This window comes from Vulpes lagopus, chromosome X (assembly GCF_018345385.1).
Source record: "Vulpes lagopus strain Blue_001 chromosome X, ASM1834538v1, whole genome shotgun sequence".
Taxonomy (NCBI): domain Eukaryota; kingdom Metazoa; phylum Chordata; class Mammalia; order Carnivora; family Canidae; genus Vulpes; species Vulpes lagopus.
Window position 1 is genome coordinate 15,569,763 of NC_054848.1, and position 20,560 is coordinate 15,590,322.

The 20,560-nt window shown below is 43.4% G+C and overlaps 1 protein-coding gene across 8 annotated transcripts in view; it reads right to left on the bottom strand.

The window, feature by feature from the left end:
* The window catches only part of SH3KBP1 (SH3 domain containing kinase binding protein 1), a 342,506-nt gene that overhangs the window by 82,000 nt on the left and 239,946 nt on the right, over positions 1 to 20,560 (bottom strand). For all 8 annotated transcript variants that reach the window (XM_041740052.1, XM_041740047.1, XM_041740050.1 and 5 more), the window contains 2 exons: positions 19,157 to 19,229; positions 5,861 to 5,955 (listed from right to left, as the gene is read on the bottom strand). In XM_041740052.1, coding sequence (XP_041595986.1) covers positions 5,861 to 5,955; positions 19,157 to 19,229 — 168 coding nt within the window. The remainder of the gene's footprint in view (positions 1 to 5,860; positions 5,956 to 19,156; positions 19,230 to 20,560) is intronic.

The window sequence follows — 20,560 nt, forward strand, 5'->3', positions numbered from 1 at the left end:
TGAGCTCATCATTTCCTCTGCACTATCATTTCATTTCTGTGGAGGTGACGATGGAATCAGAAAGTCACGGATGATCCTGACCCTAAGAGATCACAAAAATGGATACCAACACGCAAGCAGATGAGGTAATGGCATGGTAATATCATTTTCCTGATTAAATAATGATAATGCCATTAAGGTAGAAAGAGAATCTTTTGAGAGGCACTTGCCCTAGCTACCCAGCAACAGAGGGTGGCTCCAGGAGCAGACGAGTCACCTCTGGGAGCGCCTGGGCCCCACCTTCTACAACCCTGCTTGAAGACCCTGGGAAAGTCACTTCTGTGCTCTGGGCCTCCCTTCCTTCTCCAAACCGTGCACTGGACACCCGCGGTCCCACCTAACTTCCAGGGCCGCCACCAGGGAAAGGAAGGGTGACGAATGGTCCTGGGCTCCTGCCGCCGGCCACCCGAGAGGGCCCTGCACTGGGAAGCCCGGGGCGTGCACATGAAATGACCCGTTAAGTCAGGTGCTCAAGAGTTGTCTAGAAAGGAGGAAGGTAGAGAGATGAAGGAAGCCGGTTAGCTAGTCTGCAGTCCTAATTGCCTTCCCAGCAGGTCAAGCTCCAGGGATTTAATGGTCCCTGGTTTCATATATCCTGAGGAAAAGGTGAAACTCTCACTTTGTATTTTCTTTTATTTTTTAAGATTTTTTAATTTATTCATTTGAGAGAGAGCGGGGAGAGCACGAGTAGGGGAAGGGCAGAGGGAGAGGCAGAGGGAGAACGAGAAGCAGGCTCCCCGAGACGAGGGAGCTCGATGCAGGGCTCGATCCCAGGACCTGGGGATCGTGACCTGTATTGAAGGTATATGCTTAACTACTGGGCCACCCAGACACCCCACTTTGTATTTTTTCCTCTATTTCTACCTTTATCTAATCTTCTGGCTTCCCTCCTTCTTTCAGGTGCATCTGTCAGTTACCTTCCCCTTCCTTCCATCTCCACTGCTCCATGATTTTTATGTTATCTTTCTTAGTGTTTACCTTCATGTTGTCCAAGAGGCTTAGGCCCCTGAAGCAGCAAGGGTGGGAGGGGGTTGTGTCTGCTTCGTTAGGAGTCAAAGACACAGCTACTCAGGGGAGCGTTTTCATAAGAAACCCATACTTAAAGATCCTTGTTTATAAGGAGTGGCGCTGGGAAGCCCTTCCTTCCAGGGTAGGGGGGCAGAGGCCTGGAGGCTGTGGGCCAAGGGCAGGAACTTCGGGCCTCTCCTCGGCAGGGCTCGTTCCCCCCACCCCCCTTACCGCCGGCAGCGGTCAGGGCAAGGAGTGCCCGGGGGTGGCCACCGTTACAGCCACAGCCTGGCCTGGTCTGCACCAGGCTGCTCTCAGCCTTTCTCCAGGGAGCTTCTCGGGATGGAAATCAGACCCAGAGGCTTCTGAGCCCTTTCAACCATGCTCTGAGCACAAATCACGAAGGCAGGGATGGGGGCGGCAGAACACAGATGAAGGAGCTATTTTTGAGTGACTGGAAATAAAAGCTAAACACAGGTGTGTTCTGTGCAAGTGGAAATGTTCCCAAATCCACAAGAATTCTTTATAAATAAACTAAAAAACAAACCATTTGGGTTGCCACATTTCATCCTAGTTTCCAGGGACACACACAAATAGTTCAGGTCTTTGCACATTATTTCAGGAACCATGGAGGGCTTACAGGCACCCACTAAGGGTGTCTGACTCACTTTCTAGAAAGCTACACGAAATGACAATCTAGGGCTAAAAATGAGGGCAGCGCCTGCCCTGTGACTCCTGCCACAGCACAGAAAAACAGGACAAAAGGAAACCACCTTAGCTGACTCTGAGAGAAAAACACCAGTGGAATTTAGGGTAAATCGAGAACCTCTACAGCCAACGCAGTTGAATTTAGACAATGATTCAGGTCTTTCATCTCAACTCATACATACAATAAAGAAGTGTATCGAAATACACATTAAACAAATCATAGTGAAGCTCTTCTCATTATAATATCAACAGCACATATTCACCTAAATAAATTTCTAGGAGATCCTTTAACTCAGAGGAAGATGTAAGAATCTTCTATAATGTCAGCAGGGTTTGGCAGACTCAGACTCCATTTCCCCCCACTTTTCAGCAAGCAAAATGCGTGTGGCATATTTTTTCCTCCAAATTCTTGCTGAAACCTCACCCATTGTGAATTCTGAGCTATTTTCAGACAGATCTTCCACCACCGTTACCCACCTCATTCTCACAGTGTTCCTGCCCTAGCAGCAAACTGGGCCCATTAACGAGAGCCCGTCCTTCCCCACTTCTGAGGTCAGATAAAGAGTGGGCAAGGTTGAAGTGACAATTTGTGTATACACAGCACCTTAGCAAATCTCCATGGCAGCTCTGTGAGGTCTGCTTTCTGGCTGAGGAAACTGAGGATCAGAGAGGTTACGTGATGACACACAGCCATGAATGGCATTGCTGGGATTCAAACCTGATTTCCCTGAGCTGGTAGCCTACATGGCACTTGTCATTTTAAAATGCTTCCAACAGAGCAGCCTGGGTGGCTCAGCAGTTTAGTGCCACCTTCAGCCAAGAGCGTGATCCTGGAGTCCCAGGATCGAGTCCCACGTCGGGCTCCCTGCATGGAGCCTGCTTCTCCCTCTGCCTGTGTCTCTGCCCCTCTCTCTCTGTGCGTCTCTCATGAATAAATAAATAAATAAATCTTTAAAAAATAATAAAATGCTTCCAACCAAGTGGAATGCTAGGTCGGGGCTGGCAGATATTTTATGGGAATAAAAGTCAAAACCTGCAGAAGGACAGGGTATCAAGAGACCTGATTTCACAGACCATATAAAATAATAATAAAAAAAAAACCAAAATTGGTAGTGCACAGGGGATATTTTTAAGTAGCAAGCTAAAAATAGGCCCAGGTACATAATATAGCATGCGTTAAGACTGGCTGTCTTATTAGCTATTGAAAAGCCAGCTAAGTGGGTTGGCAGAGGGCACCTGGGGCAGCAGCAACATGGTCTCGGTCAGGTTAGGAGGATACACAAGCAGGATGGGGACATCCCAGGAGAGCTCGTTGTAGAACAGCAATGTAGATCAAAGCCAGAAAGCCAGACTGAGGCCAGAGTACCTGGGCCAATGAGTGCCAGGAGAATCTAGCTGGATTTGACAATAAAGGAGAGGAAAAGGAAAGTTGCTAGAGACTTTCAGCAGAGGGGTCCCATGAGCAAAGCACCATGAGAGGATGATAAAAAGAGGGGGCTGGGATGCTAGCATCCCTCTACCCCTGGCCACTCCAAGGTTCTCCTCCAAAGCAGGTGCCGTGGAAGGTGCTGGGAGAGGGAGGAGGTGTGAACTCTAGCCTGGGCCTGGCTCTCCCACGGACATGAGTGGCAGGGACACAGGAAGGTGCTAGGTTCTGGTGCTGCTGGGCTTGCAAGCGGGGGCAGGGCTGAACGAGAGGGAGCAAGTGTCAAAACGACCCAGGTGCTCTAGGCCTGTGGAGCCGGAGCAGGGCTTAAGCCAGGTCAAGGGGTCCAGTGTATGGCAAGGATAACAAAGTCACATTTTGCAAATGTAATAATACCATCTATAAGCTGCTTCAGTTTCTGAACTGTGTCTAAATGCATGAAGCTCTGAAAGCAGGGATGTAGGGCACCATCTCCTTGACCCTCCTGAAAGCAGCCTTCCACACCTGTCTGTTCCTTCCTCCCGACCATGTGCATGGAGGAGGGAACCAGGAAAGAGACTCTTTCTGACCAAGCTCTTTTGAAAAATTCAGTTCTTTTTATCAGACTGGATCTCAACCTGGTAGGAACAAAAACATCAAGATGAATGTGTTCTCATCATATGTAATCAAATGACAAGAATAGGAATATAATATATTAAGGTAGAAATAGATGTATTCAGATAAGAGACCATCTGTGTAGTTTTTTCTTTTCCCCAAACCTTATTACATATTATTGACACATCTGCTTTTCAGTTAAAAAGAGGCTGCCCCCTCTGAACATAAAGAAAAACAAAAACGGTAAAGTGCACCCCCCCCCCCCATTGCAAAGAATGGTTTATTGAGCTCTCTGGTTGCTTAACCATCGCAGGGAGAAGCGATCCACCCCTTTCCCTATAGAACTAGAACCAAGTACCTGTGCTAATGATCTAAATATTCGTAATTATGCTTTACACCTATTTAACAACTTCTTTATTCTGAGTGTTTGGTGAAGGCTATGGTTCAAAACAGGAAACACGGCCCAGAAGCAGCCTGCTTCAGGATGAGCGGAGGGGTGGTAAAGAAAGAGAAGAACGGCTTCTGCCTCCCTGGCAGAGAGAAACAATAAGGGCCACATCTTACCCTGCTCTGATTTCCTCCAGCCACGTAAAAACAGAGATACGCTAAAATGAATGCAGAAGAACAGCTCGCAGGGAAAAACGATGGGCAAGTTCTTGGGCCCTCAGCAGAGCTGGGAAGAGTTTGCTATTCCAGAAAGGCACTCTTAGCATTGTCTAGCATACCACTGTTGTATGGATAAGGCCAGTTCTTTCCCTAAACTAGTTTTGATCTTTGGTAAGCTGCTTGACCTCTGTGGTTATTAATTCCCTGGCATCTTTGGCTCGGGGTCTTAAAATGCACAACTTCTACAACACTTCTTATAGGTAAGTGTCGGGTAGTATAAAGGTGAATCGTACCCATCACTTTAGGGACATTCATGGGGGTGGAGGGAGGGGGCAGGCAAACACTGTGATCCTGTCCCTCTCAGTAATGGCCACATGAGCGAGACCCCGAACCCCTCTTCTCTCTCTCCCCTTTCCCTGCGCTCTCCACCCTGCCAATGCTTTCCAGCCCAGCATGAGCACAGGCAGCCATGATGATCCCCAAGTCACGCTTATGTCAAGAGCATCACGAGTTCCCTGCCACTTACCTGGACCCCAGAATAAAGCCACTTTACACATCTCAAAGATGGGTCAGCTTTTCACCATATTTGACCATCACGAGAATCCTGTATCTCAGATAAAACACCATATAGTCTAGGAATTATTTAAATAAGATATCTTTCAACCACTTACTTGGTGAGTACCATTGCATGAAAACATAAATACTACACAGTTCAGACCCTGTTAAGCTGTATCACATCACACAGATTTTATAGCTCTCCGTATGTTTACAGGGCTCTGCCTGTAATGATAATAAAATCATCCAACCTTCTTAGTCCAGACAAGACAAGCAAAATTCTCTCAGGCATGCTACCTGTCTTTGATCTGAACAGTGCACATTCTTTACGCATTTGCTGCCTGTGAGGCATGACCTGCCCTTTTAAAGCCCCTCTGGATGCCTCATGACACAGCTTTGCAGCCAGGGCTGCTGTGCAGGGCAGGCTCTCCAGCCAAGAAGGCCACCTTCTGGGTTAGCCGTTCTGGGATGGAGCTTTCCCCCGGGCCATGCCAATCTGCAGCTGGTGCTAAGGCCAACAGAACTACTCAGTTTCCAAGTTCGTTCATTCACTTGGGTACGCTGGGCTTAGCCTGATCAAGAGGCAAGATGCAAGATTCTTCCTCTGAAGTTCGGGCAATGAAAATCAAGTGTTTCGAGGCCTAAAACAAAAGCTGTAGTGTCTAGTCAACATCTTGAAGCAGTTTGCAGTTTATTTTTACTTTTTTAAAGATTCTATTTATTTATTCATGAGAGACACAGAGAGACAGAGAGAGAGGCAGAGACACAGGAAGAGGGAGAAGCAGGCTCCACACAGGGAGCCCGACGTGGGACTCGATCCCGGGTCTCCAGGATCACCCCCTGGGTCGAGGGTGGCGCCAAACCGCTAAGCCACCGGGGCTGCCCCAGTTTGCAGTTTAAAAGGCAGGAAGGAAGTCTGCTTACCTTATTGATGAGAGTCACTATATCTCCTTCTTTGATTGTCAATTCATCATCATTCTGTGCCTCATATGGAAATATTACTTTGCAGTAATCCTTGGCTGTAAGAAGAAAAGAAAACACAACCTTTACAGTGCTTCACCTAATGAGCTGGCCCAGGAAAAGATGTTCTCTCTCACATCAACTTCAGAAAAAAGCACTTAACAGACAGGATATAATAATGATTGCATAAAGAAAGAGTCACCCTCAGGAAACTACCTAAGATTGCTCATTTGGGGCTCATGCTTATGTATTCTCTTCATTTTCCCTCCCTCACAAACCATGTGATGTCATCAAATGTCACTGACTGCTTTGTGTCTCTCTCAGGCAGAAAAGCAAATGGTTTCCTTGATCTTGGATGTATATTTGATGTACTTTATTTTATATACCATTTCATATACTCTTTGGGTGCATGCAAAAGCAGACATAATCTACAAAGAGAAAAAAGCTTAAATTCGGCCCTCACTGTCTTATTCCACACATCACTAAATCAGAAACAGGGTATCTGTGTATGTTACAAAGCTAACATGGTACTTAAAACAATAAAAAAAGAGACTTCATTATGGTACGTCTCACAAGAAAGATATTTGTATATGAAAATGTGTCAACCACAAACAGCCAACAAATACCAACTAAATGTTCTTTATACACATGTGTATATGGGGCAGGGGGAACAAACTTGTTCAGATATGTCCCATGGCGTCTCTGTGGGAACCTATTTAGGTGGGGATGTTCATCAGCAAGGATGTGTACCTAAGAGAGAAAAACACTACAGCCACTAAAAATCAGTTCAGATATGCCCACAATTATATGCTTTTGAAAGTCCATCTGATGTCAGGGGTGCCTGGCTGGCTCAGTCAGAAGAGTGTGCAGCTCTTGATCTCAGGTTCGTGAGTTCAAGCCCCCACGTTGGGTGTAGAGATTGCATGAATAAATAAACTTTAAAAAAGAAAGTCTACCTGATGTTAAATCTTCTCTATTTACACAAAAGCATCAATTTAGAAGAGAGCAAAAACATTTGTCAGGTAGCCAGGGAAGTAAGACTTGGAAAACTGGGGTTTGATGACTTAGAACTAAAGGTTGAAAGAAAACTTCAAGAGAATTACTATCTCCTGGGACAGGCATTTATTATTCTGCAGCTAAGTCAACAAACCTAATGGCTTTGAATGACCTTAGATATTTCCCAAGGATCAGATCAGTTCCCGCAGACAGATCATAACCTAGAGCTATATACACAAGTATCAATTATATTGTCCCTAGTACAATTTATATGACTGAAATGTGGGGAGGGGGGTATTATGGTTAATGTCACATCGATCAAAGAGAGTCACGTATAAAATAAAGGCAATAAAAAATCTGTAATACAGACAGACTGTGGTCTAGGGTACCACAGGAGGGCAGGGAGGAGAGAGGGAAACGGGGCAGGAAAAGAGAGGGACTCACTTTCTGTGTGAATGTTTTTGCTTTCTGTCCAATGGACAGAGTATATCAGTTACATCCCCTCCCCTCGTGTTGGAAACCTTCCATCTTAGGTACTCTGGGCCCCTGATACCTTTTGCTCATCAGGCCATGCTGAGGGATACTAGCTCTAAATCCCATCAATATTAATCTGCCTAAATATTCCCAGGTCCATAGAGTTACTAATGTTCCATCTCTCTTTAATTAGTAATAGCAAGCCTCCCAAATCCTGAATCAGCCAAATATTCTAAAAGGATGGGAAAAGTTAAACATCGTTAAATTGGATAATGACAGCTCTTTTCCAACTTTCCTATTGACTGTGCTAGTGAAATATGACAACCCAACCTCAAAACTTACAACACTGAAATAAGTATAGCATTATTGAAGAACTGCCCTGCAGAGTCCCAGTTTGAAGAATAATTCATTGGATTGAAATCATGGAAATATTTTACAAACAAGATAGGACACCTGTGGTCAACAAAGGAAAAAAACAAACATTGTTTCTAATCCTTTCCATCAAAAAGAAACTAAGTGTGGTAGACATTGGTTCACAGGAGCCATTCCCCATCCCCTTCCCAGTTCATATAACCCTGCTGCAGTCAGGTATTGCATTTGGGCATTGGGAATGGCTGTCTGCAGTAGGATGAGTGAGATTTGTCAAGGCAAATAATGTTAATTTCACTCCCTTTTGTTGGCTTAGGGGTGGGCATGTGATCTAGTTCCAGCCAATGAGATGTGAGAGGAAATCTGCTTGAGGAGGAGAGGAAGGCTGTTAGATTTTGTTCCCCGATTTAAAAAAAAAAAAAAAAAAGAGTTGTGAGGAAAATAGCTGCCCCTGCCCTTCTGCTTTTAACACTGTTTCATCCTTGTTGGAAGACAGTACAATGTTTGGCACAGTTATAGTCATAGTTCAACCATGAGAGGAAAGCCAAGGAAATCACAGAGGAGAGGACTCTCAATTCTTGACACCATTAAGATGTCTATCAAATTAATCAACATCAGGGGGTCTGTCTCTGGATTCCTTGTTATCTGACTCCATAAAATTGTATTGCTTACCACTACTTTATGGCTGCATAGGTATTGATCACTCAAAGCAGAAGGTACTCTGACATGAAGGAACTTGGTAGAAGAGGATACCTCCACTTACCTCCCCTGAAACTGCGTGTACACACACACACACACACACACACACACACACACACACACACACACATATGACTATAACCTCCCTCCACTCAAAAAGTCACTTCCTATGCATCTGTGTCACTCGCTCTCCCCCTATCTCTTCCCTTGCTACCTCAGGAACTGGTCCATAGCAGGGGCTCAATAAATGACTATGGAAGTGACTTGTAACCGATATAGTAAGGAAATATTTCTAAAAAAGTACTAGTATGCCTTTAAAATGTTTCACAGGGCCATTTTGTTTTCTGCCCAGTTTCCCCATTAGTTAAGGAGGGCAAGTAATACCCTGCCTTTTTTTAAAAAACAGCTTTAATGACATATAATTTTTATACCAGAAAATTCACCCATTTTAATTGTACGGTTTGAATAGTTTTAATAAGTATGACCATCAACATAACCTAGTTTTAAAACATTCCCACCATGTATGCTGTTTTGTGTATAATGCATTAGAAAATTATCTGGAAAGCACCAATTTTAGTTAAAGGAGGAGATATGGGTACCAGTGGCTACTGTCAACTACTATTGTCCATGAAGCAAGTTTCGACATCATGCTCACCCCTTTTTGCATCCCCATAACCTGATGCAGCTCCCACTCAATGCTTCTTGATCCCCTAGTGATACCTACAAAGTGGAGGAAAATCTGAGGGACAGCTAAATAGGAGGAGACTCTGGGCCAGGAATCAGGACAGTCAAAACTAGGTTTAATTTTAGCTGGGCTGTCCTGAGCATAAAATCTGAGACAACTACACAGTAGCTTTGGACCTCAATGTCCTTAGGTATAAAATGAGAGACTGGCCAAGGAGGGATGAGAGGAGAGTTTGGTTAACTTCAACAGAACACTTTTTCAGCAAATTTCAACTTATTCCAAAACTCTAATATAAAACAACTAAAAACAGAGCTGCTCTGGTTAGAGAGTGGGGCTGGCCCAACTCCCACCCAGGTCCCCAAAATAATTTCAATGAAGCTCTGGAGGCTCCAAAAAACATACTGAACTAGACCTGAGTTCTGGCCAGCTCTGACATTTCATGGCTCTAGTCATGGGCACTATAACTCAGAATGCCCCCCCCCCCCAATCAAACATGGCAACCACAGGCTCACATTTCAAGTTATCATGATATATTTGAAAATAAGGTCCTAATTCAGCAGTACTGGAAAATAAAAACATGCTGTTACTTTGGATGTACCAATGGTTTTAAGATACTAAAAAATAATAAGTGAAAAAAAATGGACTAACTCTGAGACTATAATTTTAATTTCATAGTATATGGAACAAAGATGTTCCCTACTTTAATTCAAACATTTATTGAGTCACCACCATGAAAAAGACATTGTCAGTTCTTGGGCCTGTGATATGCAAGTCAATACCCATCACATCCTCACTTGGAAGTGACAAACTAATGCCTGGGGAAAGGCAAGGGTGAAAGGATGACAAGAAGAAAAGACAAATGCTGGAAGAAGTACAGACTCACTCTGACAGGATATGGCTGTGGTATTGCAGAGGAAGGCATGATTACATTCAGGAGAGAGTTCACAAAGGAGGAGGCATTTGATATGTCTTGAAAGAATATAATTCCAAATGCTTTTTGGACGTGGGAAGATTAGAAATTTTAAATGAGTAGCAGACAGAGATGGAGAGGAAGGGGATGAAATTAATTTTTTGAGGCAGGCATTTTCCATCTATTCATCAATTAGATGGATTTAATTAGTCCGAGATCAAATAGAAATGAATGCCCACATGCACATAACAAAATAAAGGCACAACTTATTTTTAAGAAAGATTTAAAAAAAAAAAACTAATGCATTAGCCTAAGATTGAAATCCTAAGTCAATTCTTCGCTTTTTTGGTCTTTTTTTTTTTTACATTTACATATTTACTTTTAAGTAATCTCTACACCCGACGTGGGGCTCAAACTCACAACTCTGAGATCAAGAGTCGAATACTCTTTTAACTGAGCCAGCCAGGCATCCCTTGAGCTTTTTTGTCTTCGAGTCTTTTAAGAATCTGATAAAAAAGAAAAAAACAGTGATTCCCTCTTTCCCAAAAAAAGGAAAAAAAAACACATTCAAAGGTGCAGAGAAAATGTTGTGTAGGTTATCAGAAGGTTCAAGGACCCTGAGACCATGGCCTAGTTCCAAATCAAGATCCTGTATACTAATTACTGATTGGCATTCCAATTTTTAGAAACTTGTTCTATTAAAACCCCCCAAGAAATCCATTCATGATTCACATCCTTCTCACCAAAAAAAAAAAATTTCAATCTCTAAATTTTTAGAAATTTACATAATATTAAAAACAGACCATTTAAGAAATTGAACTCACATGCTCATAGCCCATGAGGCCCTTCACAAGGTTTTAAAATCTATTCATATATAAAAAAAAACCCAAACAGACCAGCTTAAAAAATATCCTTAGCTTAAAAAAATAAAAGCAGAACAAAAAGAATAAACATATCTGCAAGCAGAACACACACACACACACACACACACACACACACACACACACTCACACAATCAAGGAAATAACATTAAATCCAGGATGATTCTCTGGACTCAATTTTAGGACACGAAGATTAAAATCTCATGTGTCGGAGCGCCTGGGTGGCTTAGTCGGTTGGGTGCCTGCCTTCTGCTCAGGTCATGATCTCAGGGTCTTGGGATTGAGCCCTGCATCAGGCTCCCTGCTCAGTGGGGAGTCTGCTTCTCCCTTTCCCCTCCACTTGCGCTCTCTCTGTCTCTCTCTCTCCGATGAATAAATGAAATCTTAAAAAAAAAAAATCCCATGCATCACAGAGTCTGATAAGAAGCCTTCCAGAACTTCCAGCAGTGGTGGAAAGTACCAGGTCACCCTTAGAATTCTTTTCCTTTGGGATACCAGAACAAAAGTATCAAGCTCAGTGGTGTCTATTTTTACCAACATCAAAACCTAAAGTTCTTTCATTAAATTGACAAATATTATCTGAGGCACTACTGGTTCATAATAATCATTTATCCAGAAGCCCTAGAGACAGAACTTTTCAGATTTTAAAAAGGAAATGTATTACATCCATACAATAGATAACATCCTCAGCAGGGATCTGGGGATGCACTCAACCATCAAATACACTCAAATTCTGCAGCATGTGGATGATTTGTCACCCCAAGTGGGCTAAATAAAGGCTATATACTTAAATTTATGTAGTCCAGGACAAGTTTTATCACCAAACAAGTGATAAAACCTTTTTCCAGCTTTTTGTATCTTGGAAATGCAATAAGGGTATGGACTTGGGTCATATTCTGGGGGAAAGAGGCTAAGTTAAATAAAACTGTTACCCGGTTCTCAAGGAGCTTAGAACTGACAAGAGAGAATGAGGCATAAGGCTTCCGACAGGGCAACAGTGAGGGAAGGATAAGAGTGATGCCTTCAGCTTAAAGCACCAGAGTATCATGAATGCAGAATCATTTCCCAAAGGAAAGAGTCAGGCTCTCTTCTTAGAGGAAGAGTAAAATGGCAATGGCTCTGTACAATGTTCTAGGACTTTGGCCAGAGGAGTAAGAGTAGGAGTTGTTGGTGGTGGTGGTAGTGGGGTTCCCCAACCATTCCTGATGACAAGAATGGTGTGGGGCACCTGTTGCTTCCCTGCCTTCCCAGATTCCCTTCTCTGGGGGTTCCGATCAACAGATCTGAGGTGGGACCAGCAATCCACAGCACCCTGGTGATTCTCATAAACAGGGAAACTTAAGGAACAATCTACATCAGTAATTCTCACGCACAAATGGGCATCAGCACCAGATGGAAGACATGTGAAAACCAAACCCCCGAGGTTCCTGATCCTCTAGAACTGGGCAAGGCCTGGGGATCTGCATCTATAAAAAGTTGCCACGTGATGCTGATGCTGTAGATCCAGGGACCGCACTATGAGAGCCACTGATCCAGCCATGGGTATTAGCAAATATTCAATGCTAGAAAGAAGCAAAACAATGGTGGAGACCTGGAGGATGGGCCAGTGTGGTGGTGTTGCCCACTGCTAGGCATACTGTATAAGAGACGTAGACAGAAAATCCAGTCCTGTGTCGGTTTGAGGATCTGGGGCTGGTAGGGATTGCTGGAGAGAATACTACACTTGTCGTTTGTTCAGTAAATATTAACTAAGTGTCCACTGTGTGCCCAGCAGCAAGAGAAGAAGTGCCCTCATAGAGCTTACAAGAATCTGCACCAGCAGTTCACAAATTGGGCTAATTTGCTCCCCAGGGGACACTGGCAGTTACTGGAGACATTTGTGGTTGTCACAGAGGGAGGGGGTGGTAACAATTATTGGCATCAAGTGTATGGAGGCTAGGGATGCTACTAAACATCCCATAATGGACATACAACAGTCCAAGAAAGAGTGATCTGGTTCAAATGTTAATAGTGCCAAGGTGGAAAAACCTTGGTCTACACTCAAATTCAGACCAGGAAACGAAACACAAGACACATGTCACTATGTTGTCAACTCAAGCCCAACACCTGCCTCCATGAGAAAGCTGATGGTGACCCCAACCACAACCACTGCCTCTAGTCCTAGATGCTGTGGGGAATTTGACTTTCAAATTATTTCACAACTATGAATTATAACATTTTTTAATCTTTTGCTTTAAAAAGAGAAATTAAAAAAAGAAAAAGATAAAAATCTGACAAGCAAAGCCTTTCTGTCTTCTAGTACAGAACACACACAGTACAGCACTATATAGGATACTTGTTTCAAACTGGACATGCCCAAATATGAGTTTTAGGGGAGACAGACGAGCAAAAAACACCTCCCCTGAAAAGGCAGCATGAAAGAGCTCCCAGGTAAGGCTGAAGGAAAAAAACTAACATAAAGGAATCAACTCCTTTTTCTGCTACTTAAACATGTGGTGAGAAAGCAAAAATTAGCTTAGACTGAGAAAGTAAAAACCTGCCTAGCCATTCATCAGGCTGACGTACCAAATGCAGACACAGCCAGCTGCAAAGTGAACAGGAAATAGTATTTCTCCCAAGTATGCACTGCAGCTGGAAAGGGTCCTCGCACCCCCTTCTCTAAGCACTATTGCTTTCTTATTCCCAGAGTAAGTGTGTCCTCTAAAACCACAGACTATCAGAAACTTTGCTTTATATATATATATATCATATCAGTCAGAATGAAATGTTCCACTCTGGGGGCACCTGGGTAGCTCAGTGGTTGAGCTCTTGTCTTTGGCCTAGGTCGTGATTCCGGGCTCCTGGGATCGAGTACGTCAGGTTCCCTCTACCTATGTCTCTGCCTCTCTGTCTCTCTCTTTCTCATGAATAAATAAATAAAATCTTTTTTAAAAAATAAAAGAAAGAAATGTTCCACTCTTTTTAAAAAAGATTTTATTTATTTATTTATTTATTTATTTATTTATTTATTTGAGAGACAGAGCAAGATCGCATGAGTGGGCGTGGGGGGGGGCAGAGGGAGAAGGAGAAGGAGAAGCTGAGTCCCCGCTGAGCAGGGAGCCCAATGCGGAGCTTCATTGGGGACCCCAGGATTGTTACCTGAGACAAAGGCAGATGCTTAACTGACTGAGCCACTCAGCCACCCTCTGAAATGTTCCACTCTTGACTGAAGGAATGAAAGTCACTGTGACACAGAAAAGCAACCTTGATACCGCACACAGGTGCAGAGGCACACATAAAGAGTTCTGAACACAGCACTGCACTCTTACCTGAACTTGGTGGTTCCCGAAGAAATGACCTGGGTGCACCTCCCAGTACAGACGTGATGTTGACCCCTTTCCACACAGCCCTGCATTACCTGGAGCCTAGCAAAATACTGCTTCAATTCCATTCCACTGCATTCTCCCTCCTCCAAACTGGTAACTACTCTCGTGTTTGGTGCTATGCAGGCTCCTCAGTGCAATGAGCCAATAAACCTTTGTCGGACAAGGGTCTGTCTTAGTGCTCTTGGGCCGACCAGTCTAGAGCACAGACTAGAAAGAACGGAGGGTCTGTGAAGCCCCATGGAATACTAGCAACCACCACTAATCCCTCAGAAACCCAATATAAGCTTGAGGATCCTATACATACAAATGTGTCTTTTTTCCAACTGGTGACTGTGAACTCGAGAAAGTGGATCCATGGCTACTGTGCCACTTTTACAAGACTCTGTCCAATATGTAGCCCGGTTGAATTGTAAGCCATTTTTAATTCATGTGCCCCATCATCACTTGCTATGTGCCCAGGGAGTCCATGGCACTTTTCTGTGCTGTATGGGCGTATCGAGTAGAAGACATAGCCCTTGCCTTGAGGAACTAATGACAGCTACAAGGCACCATGTGTCACACCATAGAGGACAACCCCCAAGACATGAGGCAATGAACAAACTGACCAGAAAGGTGGTACAAGCGTCCAGGAATGGAGTGAGGGGAGGTCAGGCGCGGGGGGGGGGGGGGTTCAAGTTTAGCCTCTGCCCCATGGTCATCATTTACTCCGAAGTCTGACCTGCCTTTGTTCAAATGTTATCCAGGATTATCTGTTTCCTAACCTTCCTACTCAACTGGTCCTCCGAATCTCTGAGATTGAACTGTTTGTTCAGAAAGATGCTAAGTAGCCATTTCTCTGGGCTGTTTTTCTATCCCACAGAGGCCACAAATCTGCATCAATTGTAGTAAGAAACAGGGAAATTCCAGATGTGGTAGTTGGAGGAATCTCAGGGTACTTCACTTATGAATATTTAGACAGTTTCCCTCTTGTTATGAAAATCATGGCAATCTGTTCCCCAGCATGTGTTTCAGATGAGTTTCAATATCATAAAAGGTTTACTGGGGGAGGGGAGATGATGTTAGTTGTTTAAATAAATCCCGATCAGCTGAGTTACTTGCCCTCAGAAAATACCAATCCACGTGAACATTTTTTGAACCACCACAACGCTTACTCCTTTAGGCTGCTGAGGACAGAGATGTGACGACGAGGCCTCTGTCCTCTGAACTCCTGAGCAGTTTCTATTAGAGATCTGTCTGCTAACCAGAAGGAAGGAGGCTGCCCTGCTTCCAAGCTCAGGGTCATTTCTAATAGTTGGTCAGCACTCTATGTCCTTCCACTTGAACGTGGCAGTTGCATCAAAATTTGAAGCAGCAAATTGTTCCCAATGCAGGAGACTTTTTAGTAGACTTAGGTGCCTCGTGGAAATCAAGGGAGAACAAATACCCCAGAATTTGCTCGTTACAATGAAAGCCAGGAAGTACGTGGGTGAGATTAACTGCAGAAATTCTTGCTCTGGGTCCTTGAAAAACATCTGTCGATAAACATCCTTCAAGCCTTCACTGACAGTGAGAATTCTTCTGACCTGCTACCCACCTACACGCATCCTTCCACCTGTACCCGGTGACATCTCATATTCCTACTGAATTGTTCCCATTTTCCTCTTGCTTCTCCCGTCTGGCTGCTCACTTCTTTGAATGCAGAAACCTTTTACTCTGAATTGTAAAGCTTTTGGAATTAAATCAGAGGATGAAGGTGCTGGAGAAGGCTCAAGAGTTCTCTCTAGTACAGCCCTCTGACTTCATAGACAACGCAGACAATGAAGAGCAAGGCCAGAGAAATAAAATTATTGGCCCAAGGTCACACAGCTAGCGAATAACACAGCTGGTCCTAGAATCCGCACTGCTGACTCCTGGCCAAAACACACCAGCCAGCCTCTGTAAAAACACACTTTATTAAAACCCACGCCCCCACTGTGATGCTTCCAGGGAGCCAGGTGGATGGACGTAATTAATAGATACTTGTAGGATGGAACAGGCTTGGGCTAGAGCCAGGATCCTCCCACAGGCTTGAAGGAGCTGAATATTCGGATCTGTGTTAATACCTAGGCCCAGGAAGCCCATCTTGGATCCCAGAATTACTCTCAAACTACACTGTCCAATATGGTGGGCACTAGGCACAAGTGGCTACTGAGCATTTGAAATGTGGCTGCACCAAGCTGGATGTGCCATGCATATAAAATCCATGCTGGATTGTGAGGACTCATATAAAGAATAAAAACACCTCACTTAATTGTTTTATACAGGTTATATGTTGGAAAGATAATATTGGGGATATATTGAGTTAAATAAAATATATTTAAATTAATAAGTTCACATGTTTCTTTTTCAAAAATGTGGCTACTAGAAAATGTGAAATCATGTATGTGGCTCACATAATATTTCTATTAGCCAGCACTGCTCTAAGACACAGTTACCCACCTCCCCCAGCCCACCCAATCTTTCCAAGAAGACTCGAATATCCTGTCTGCAGCCATTACAGAGGGTGAAAAGAAAGCATCAAGGACATGCTCTTATCCTACAGCTAGTTCTTGAGACCTGAGGACTAGTCACTTAAGCATGCCCCATGGACTGTCCTGTTTTGTGCCACATCCAAGTGACCCTCAGGCCCCTATTGCTCAGGCCCCTCCCAAAAGCAACCCACAAGTCACCCAAGGTCCTATTTCCTCTGGACAGAGGTGAACAATCTACAGAGAATGTCAACTTTACTTCTACTGAAACTCTTTCCGTTAAAAAAAATTCTGTTTCTCAGATTACTATTTCTGTAAACACAAGTCAGGTTGATAAAGACCACTGGTTGTCACGTGTCATGAGGACAGCCTGTCCTAGGGACCACATTCCAATCACCTTTGAGGCTTGATGGGTCTTCTCCTTTGCTTTCTTCTGCCTCTTCCCGGTTCTGGACATCCAGGCAACTTTGCTAATAATAGTGATCATTTATAAGCTTGTTAAATAGCCATAACTATAGAATAAGCAGGTGAATGGGAGGAAGGACAGGCTACTGTCCAACAAGAGAAATGTTTGCAGAAATGATTTAATGCTTAATTCCTCAAAATTCTTTAGTGCCTAAAGGCAGGTCTAGCATGATAAGCCTATAACCTGCATGAATAAAAATATAGGGCCAGTTTCTCCTTAGGAATACGTATAAGCTCCTAACAGTGATTTTGAAAGTGTGGGTCCTCAACCAGGAGCAGCAGCAGCACCACCTGGGAATTCCTTAGAAATGCAAATTTTCAGGCCTCACCCCAGACCTACTGATTCAGCAATTCTGGAGGTGGGACCTAGCAAGGTAGAGGGTAGGGCCCAGCTTTCCAAGTGATGCTGGAGCACACTCAAGTGTAAGAACTGCGGGGTTAGAGACTTAGACCAGGGGGCTTTCTGCCTATTATCAGGAATCTGACTATATCATTAATGGACAGAAGGCATGTAGACTTCATCTGAACCCTAAACATTAAGGCAGAGATCTAGCATCTGCATCTGCACCATCCATGAACTTATTTCTCAAAGCCACCATTTTTGGCTTGACAAGTCCCACAAACTCATTTTCTTAAGTCTAAGGCAGTATCACTCATTTGCTCTCAAATCTACCCATTTTGCCCTGCAAAACGAACTCTTGGTATATTATTTTGCAATTAAAAGAATAAAGCTAGGCTTTATTCCTACGTTAATCATAATTATATTTGTGTGATTTTTGTTCTCTCAATCTTTGGCTTTCCAAACTAGATTAGTAGTCTGTCCATATTATCCTCATAAGAAAATCTGAAGCTAAAAACAAAAACAAAAACAAAAACAAAAACAAACAACAACAATAAAACAAAATCCCTAGAAGGAATTGAAGTAATTGGTTCTGACCAGAGCCCATCCAGAATGCCCTAGTTACTGGAAGGATAACAAAAGGAATTGGAGGCTTGCCAGGTTAAGAACTACAAATTCTGGATGCCCAGGTACATTTGCATTTCAGATAAACAACAAATGGTGCGTGGGACTTGCTTACAACCAAAAAAATTATTCACTGTTTATCTGAAATGTAAATGTACCTGGACATCCTGTATTTTAACTGGCAATGGACCCAAAGTAGGGAATACTGCCCTTTGGGAAGGTTTTGGGGAGACAGCCATCCTCAAATACTTAAAGAGCTATTAAGAGAAAAATGGGCTAATACCAATATAGATTCCGATACTAAAATTCGTGGATAAAAATTACAGGAACAGCATATCTGGCTCAATGGAAGAAAGACATCTGTATGTCAAGAGATAATAGCGGAGACAGGTGGAGGATGCTGGCAGGAAGGCAGGGTTTGGGAGTGCTGGTTGAGGTCTCAGTCTAGAAGATAGGGCCCTGGACTTGAAGGCCTGTGTGTCCCCAAATTGTTTGAGTTGCCCTTCTCTAAAATCTTTCTGCCTCCCAAACTATGCAAAGTGCTTGGGTATACACAGATAAGCCGTGGCTCTGCACATGGGCAAGATACAGGTGGCAGGAAAGGACCATGTTCCAGAAAGGAGAAAACCCGCAGGAGTTCTGAACCTAACTTGTGCCCACCCACTGGCAGGACCTCATGAAACACATTTGGGTGTATTTTTTGTGATGTGTTTTTAAAAGCCATTAAGGTAAAAGGGGTTAAAGAGTACACTAATCATGACAAGCCCTGAGTAATGTACAGAACTGTGCAATCACTACATTGTACACCTGAAACTAACAGAACACTGTACCTTAGCTACCCTGAAATTTAAAATAAAAAAAGTTAAACAGCCATTTAGATTATGTGAGGATTTTTCAAAGGCATTTCCATGACTGGAAAACCCTTAACGGCTTCCAAGAGTAAACTGGAGAAATAAGGTAACTCACTCTTTGTCCTGCTGTCCATTTCTGGTTTTGACGGCTCCGGAGTTGTAGCTGGAGGTAACTTCTTTCCAATAGTCTGGGGAGGAAAGAGACCATTTTACTGAACAAGATGATTCTCTCCATTAAACAAAGAAATAAAATCAAGTTCATGATGAAAAAATGCTCCCGACTGCTTCTAAAAACCACACACTTAAGTTTTTGCTGCTGCGTGTAGTGGTTGCCATTCTTCGACAGGTCAGACCCTCCATGACAAACAAGTGGGAGGACCAGGTAGAAAGGGCTTTATCCTTGGAGGCACTCAGTACCTTTTATTGTCATTCTTCCTTATGTCCTTATTAAAAGTTTGATTATTTTCAGCAGACTAGACAGGCACATTTCCTCTCACATTATGAGAAGCTGACTACATCTGTTGGGGCACAGCAGCTGGCCCAGAGGAGGTGCTCGCAAGTGTTTGCAGAGCAGAAGAATGGTAGTAAGAGGGAAAGAATAAACACAGAAAGAAGGAAAGGGTAAAGGGATGGAGGGCCAGAAGGACAGGTGTACAGGCAGGTGGAAAGCGAGGCAAAAGCCTGAGTGTCCGGAGCAAGTGTGCCTTACTGCATCTCCTGGCCACCGAAATAAATCCAACTTGTCTTGCAGGGTACAAATCAACACATCCATGTCCTCAAGGACAGCTCTAGCTGCCCCAAAGGCGGAACATGGAGAGCCTGCAGCCCTCCTCTCACCAGCCTTTTAACCTTCCAGGGCTTTGAGAGAGGCCAGTGTCACAGATCCTAGGTGTTTATTTACTTAAAAAAAAAAAAAAAGATGAGCCTGTTTGGAGTTCATTTTCTTTCCTTCATTCAAAGCTAATTCTATTATCATTTATTATTTATGACCATCCACCGAAAAGACTGATCTTGTCTCTGACTAAAGATGTTCCTGAAAACACAGGTGGCTCAGAGGCTCAAAGTACCAAAAACGAAAAAGCAGACAGCAAACAAAATGATAGTTCCAAAGGTGAGGTCTCTTCCCACTCTTCTCTTTTGCTACCACATTCGTGTGATTATGTTTAAGGCCCAAAGAAACTGTCTATTGATACCAGTGAAACAGCTGTTGAAACCAAGTAGCTGGGGAAATCAAGCTCCCCAGCAATGAATGCTTTCCCTAGTGAGAATTCCAGCCACTGGGAAAACCAAACATATCTGCCCTTCGAACACATGGAGAGGAATGAACTGCATAATTCAAAAACTGGCCTGGTGGAATGTTTCCTCAAATAAAACTGATTCACCACAGTTTTTAATTTGAAAAAGTTCTTCATGCTTCAAATGTTGAAACTAACATTAAATATGAATAAATCACAGAAAGAGGATAAGATAAATCAAATCCTCAGACCTTCATGAATTTTTAAAAACATTTGTGACAGAA